This window comes from Coffea arabica, chromosome 11e (genome assembly GCF_036785885.1).
Source record: "Coffea arabica cultivar ET-39 chromosome 11e, Coffea Arabica ET-39 HiFi, whole genome shotgun sequence".
Classification (NCBI taxonomy): domain Eukaryota; kingdom Viridiplantae; phylum Streptophyta; class Magnoliopsida; order Gentianales; family Rubiaceae; genus Coffea; species Coffea arabica.
This window is the reverse complement of record NC_092331.1, coordinates 42,697,275-42,702,887: the sequence shown is the minus strand read 5'-3', so window position 1 is coordinate 42,702,887 and position 5,613 is coordinate 42,697,275. Positions and strand designations below refer to the sequence as shown.

The 5,613-nt window shown below is 38.5% G+C and overlaps 1 protein-coding gene across 1 annotated transcript; it reads left to right on the top strand.

The window, feature by feature from the left end:
* The first annotated feature begins 1,876 nt into the window (after positions 1-1,876).
* Positions 1,877-2,242, top strand: LOC140021295 (uncharacterized). Its single transcript, XM_072072059.1, has one exon. The coding sequence runs from the start codon at positions 1,877-1,879 to the stop codon at positions 2,240-2,242; it is 366 nt and encodes a 121-aa protein (XP_071928160.1).
* Positions 2,243-5,613: the final 3,371 nt, after the last annotated feature.

Here is a 5,613-nt window from a genome sequence, read left to right as displayed (position 1 = left end):
GGAAGCGTGAGAGGAAATATATATTTGTTTCTTTGCTAACTTCTTTTTGCAGGTTACCTTAGCATGGATTCTCATACTTTTGACAATAAGCTTAGCATGGAGGCCTTGGTGAGTGAGTTCCAATGGAGGCTGGACATTTCCCTTGAATCAGTACATGAACGAATAGATCAACTTGAGAACCATCAACTAAGGAGTAATTCGGTTCATGGGGGGAGCAATAGGGAGGAATCCGGCCCTACTCATGAAGGAGAAGAGGACGACCGACGGCCTAGGTATGCTCAACAAGACCAAAGGAGGAGTGATAATGCTCTCAAGGGGATCAAAATCAAAATCCCTTCATTCCAAGTGAAATCCGATCCTGATGCCTACTTGGAGTGGGAAAAGCGCATTGAGATGGTTTTCGAATGTCAAGAATATAGGGATGATCAAAAGGTGAAACTTGCCACTCTTGAATTCACGGATTATGCCATCATTTGGTGGGACCAAGTGCGACTTAGCCGAAGGAGATGTGGAGAACCAGCTGTGACAACATGGCATGAACTTCGCAGGTTGATAAGGAAAAGATTCATCCCAAGTCACTACCACCGAGACCTTTATCAGAAGTTACAAAATTTGAGTCAAGGTTCTCGAAGTGTAGATGACTATTTCAAGGAAATGGAAATAGCCATGCTACGTACGGATGTGGTGGAGGACAAGGAAGCGACAATGGCTAGGTTCCTTAGTGGATTAAGACCAGAGATTACTGAAGTGGTGGAGTTGCAACACTACGTGGAGATCACAGACATGGTAGATAAAGCTTCAAAGGTGGAACGCCGCCTCAAGAGGAGGGGTACTACACGACTAACTAGTACACCAGTTAGTTCAAATTGGCGATCATATCCACCTAAGAAAGAGGAGAAATCGACTATGGGAGCTTTGGGTGGAGCCTCACGAATTGAAGCTAAGGCCGAGGGCTTCAAGAAGGACACCAAGGCTGTGAATGACACCTCTAAGGCCCGTAACCGTGAGATCAAGTGCTTCAAATGTCAAGGGTTTGGTCACATTGCATCTCAATGTCCAAACCAATGAACCATGCTTCTACTTGACAATGGAGAGGTGGTTACGGATGATGAGAATGGCTATGAAGGGATGCCCTCTTTGGAAGAGGAGGAAGCCGACTCTAGTGAAGAGCTTCCAACAAATGTGCAGCTCAAACTGGTGGTTCGAAGAGTGTTAGCTACTCAAATCAAGGAGGAAGGCGGCCAACAAAGGGAAAATGTTTTCTACACGCGTTGTCAGTTTTTCTTAAATGGATACAAAAGGACATCAGACTTGAGCTTTCCAAGATGCATTGATGAAGGTGAAGCAGATTATTTGATGAAAGAAATGTACAGTGGTGTATGTGGATCACATATGAATGGGCATTTATTAGCAAAAAAGATCATGAGAGCAGGATATTTTTGACTTACTATGGAGCATGATTGTGTAGATTTTATTAGAAAATGTATTAAATGTCAATTGCATGGAAATGTTATGCTCACTCCCCCCACAGAATTACACAGTATAACTACTCTCTGACCATGTTCAATGTGGGGTATGGATGTAATTGGAACCATTGACCCTCCTGCTTCAAATGGGCATCGATTTACTTCAAATGGGCATTAATTTATTTTGGTGGCAATTGAATATTTTACCAAAATGGGTCGAAACTGAGTCTTACAAGCACGTAACTAAGAAGGTGGTGACAGATTTTCTAAGAAAACACATCATTTGTCGTTTTGGCGTGCCAGAGACATTAATCACCAACAATGCAAAGAATCTCAACAATGACACGGTGGATGGATTATGCAAACAGTTCAAAATCAAGCATCAAAATTCTACTATTTATAGACCACAGATGAATGGAGCTGTGAAGGCAGCAAACAAAAACTTGAAAAAGATAATCCATAAAATGATCGAAAAACATCGTGATTGGCACGAAAAGGTCCCCTATGCATTTATGGCATATAGAATTTCTATTCGGACTTCTACTAGGGCAACGCCTTACAACCTCATGTACGGAATGGAAGCAGTTTTGCCAGCTGAGGTCGAAACTCCTTCATTGCGCATACTAATGGAGACCAAACTGGATGAAATTGATTGGATTAAACAACATCATGAGCAGTTGTCTTTGATTGATGAAAAAAGGTTAAATGCCATTTGTCATGGTCAGTGCTATCAAAAGAGAATGGTCCGTGCTTACAACAAGAAGGTCAAATCGTGATTATTCGAAGAAGGGGACAAAGTGTTGAAACGAATTTTGCCAACACAAGAGGAGGCCAAAGGCAAGTTTGCCCCAAATTGGCAGGGCCTTTTATAGTCAAGAAGGTATTGCCTGGTGGAGCACTTGTTCTCGCAAAATGGATCAGCAAGTTTTCCCTAAGCCGATCAATTCGGATATGTGTAAGAAATTCTTCATCTGATAAATGGAAGTTTCCTTTCAGGGTTAATGCGAAAGTCAGGCCTTCTTTCTTTCCAATTAAATATTCTATCCCTAGTTATCCCTTTTGAACCTTCAGAATAAATTATTTCATTTGGCAACCCCTGAGGATCACAAACCCCACATTGGGGCAAGTTCGAGTTGAAAGAAAAGAAAAGAAAAGCCTCAAGAGGTGAAAAGTGATAGAGGAACAAAAGGAAAAGAAAATTAAAGAAAAGAACCTCGGTTGAGAATAAATTGGGACAATTTTAGTTTAATCCTAAGTAGGATTAATATGAAGATGCGACCTCAAGTGATTTAAACACTTATAAAATCTGTTTTCAAGCCTTAACCTTTCTTAGCACCTCACCTGATCACATTACAAAATATCTGAAAGTCCTGACTTCCGTTCTTTGCATCACCTCTTTCAGAAAATTTTCTAATCACATGGCAAATGATGTTCACGTGTCTTCACCAAAATCTTACAAAGGAATGATCATCTCACTGATGCCAGAAATTTTGAATACATATCTGGATTGATAAGAGTTGAGGTGGACACTATTCTTCAGGTGAAAACCCGAAAGGGCTCCTTGTAAAAAAAAAAAAAAGGAGGAAAAGTGATGAAAGGAAAAGCAAAAATGTGGGGGTAGCCTTAGTGAAAACCCGAAAAGGCGCTAAGGTAGGGTTTTATGAGAAAGAGTGAGTATGGAATTGAATGGTTGGTGACTCAATTCATTCGAATTTCTCTTCACGTTGTGGTTCTGTTGCCAGCATTGAACTCTAGAGGGACGATATCCAAAGGGTCAAATGTAGCATTTTATTTGAGATCAAAGTGCTTTGGTTCATCAAGCATAAACTGTTGAGTTTACAGGTTCATTTTTCTAAAATCAATTTTCTTTCAATAAGGTAAATGGTTGTTTTTATGTTACTGGGATTTTCATCATTTTTGCGTGAATAAAATTTTTTTCATATGTTTCATGGTCTCATTTATCTCGTTGGGTTTATCAAATGGCAATTCTTGTGATTTATTGAAAGTGCCTGGATATCAAATGTCATATTTAATTAGCATTGGAAGTTAAGAAAACTTGATATAGTTCACAGAGTAAAGTTGAGTTTTCGCTACATCGGGGAAGAACGTTCAAATACTCATGTTTACACATTTCTTGAAAGTGGGATTGATCAAATGGTGGTAGCATTATCTGTCATTATGATTATTTCTCTTTTGTAGGTCCAAATGTCCAATAACATCACACTGGGACAAATTTTTTAGAAGAGTTATCTGTCTCCATCAAAATTTTCGAAGTTTTACAAAAAGCATTCTGCAATAACTGGCCAATTTTATGGCAGGCTCGGGTTTTATCCCACTGACCAATTTTATGGCAGGTTCGGGTTTTATCCTACTAACCAATTTTCGACAGGCTCGGATTTTATTCCACTGACCAATTTTATGGCAGACTCGGGTTTTATTCCACTGACCAATTTTTGCCAGGCTCGGATTTTATCCCACTGACCAATTTTTTGGTAGGATCGGATTTTATCCCACTGACCTTTATATGTTTGCTTATTTCAGTTCGCAGTAGAATAATAGGTAGGTATTTGGTGTCTACGTTTTTATCTCAAATTTCTTCGAAACTCAGACAAATAGGAGCAAGCTGTAGACACAAAAATTTTGATTTTGATTTTGATTTTGATTTAACCAAAGTTCGCAAAATGATAGTTAGGTATTTTTATTGAATTAGGTTCATCATTTTTTTAAAACATTTTTTGCATTAAATTTCCGAAAAAAGAAAATTTTCACAACTAAAATTTTTAATGTTTTTAATCTTTTGAAATTCAATTTTTTCAAAATAAAATGAAATTTTGCAAGGCAAGACTCAACAAGGAATTTAACATTTTTGTTTACTCTAAATTTTTGCCTTGAAAAGTAAAAAGAAACAAGAAACAAGAAAATAGGTGGAATGCATGCAAGATAGTTAAGTGGATTGAGTGAATATTAGCCATGTGTTTTTGTCTTTTTGCACACCACAACACTTGCAAGAGATTAGGTGGCAAAGACAGCTGTGGAGTTTGGAAGAAAGAAAGAAAGGAAGAAAAAAATCGAGAGAGAGAAGGAGAAGGAAGAGAGGCTGGACGTAAAGAGGGAACAAGGGGGAAGCGGCGGAAGAAGGAAAAAATAGCAAAAAGGGATAGAAAATCGAGAGAGAAAGAAGAAAGAAAAGTGCAGAAAATTCTGGAAAAAGGCTGGTGAATCAGCTGTGTTCAGAGGGGCTTGGATCCTTTGTTATAGATTGGATTTGAGTGATGTTTCTTACTGCACTTTGGTGAGACAGAGGGGAATAACTTTCATGTTGAAGAGTCTCATTGAAAACCATCAGAAACCCTTCAACTCACAGCCTAAACTTCCCTACTCGAAATTCTGTTATGCAGAATTTGAGCCTGGCTGAACAGCCCTGTTCGTCACCCTATTTCTATAAATCCCGACCTCCTTTTGAGGAGATTATTTTTTCTACAACATCCAAAGTGGTAGAGGAAAAACTTTTGTCTTGACACCGTCCCAAGAAAACATCTCTAAATGCCTTGAATTCGAGCTCAAACTTCCTCGTTCCACAACTCTTAGCACGATTATAGCAACCTGGCTTTTGTTCTTGGACGAAGTTGACACGTTTCTTGGGAAATTACACTGCTGTTTTGACATCTATAAGCCTCAGAGGTAACCTTCACTCCCTTTTCTCTCTTGGCTCCAACTCGTTTGGAAGTAAAATTTCAGAAAATTTTCTCTCTTTGGTTCATGATGCATGATCTTGTGCTTGTGCTTGGAACTAGAAATCTTGTGTTAATACTTGAGGTTGCATAGCCTCATATGTTTAGATCCGAAATTTGGGATTGATTTTGGTAGGGTTTGTGGGCATGATTAGCTTCCAAATTTGCATCGAAATTTTGAATTTACATTTTGGCCCCCAAATTCTGCCTAATTTCACTATGGCCCAAAATTTCTGCAATCGAACCATTTCTGCCCTTATTAAGTTTCAATCCTCTTTTTCACATCTTAAATACTTTTTTTAAAGCAGATTATTTCTGGAATTTAGAGTATAATCAGTCTTTAATAAATTTTAGCAAATTTTTATCTTGATGGGTTTAGTAAAAATAGTTCGAGGGTTGGATTGAGATTTGTTTGG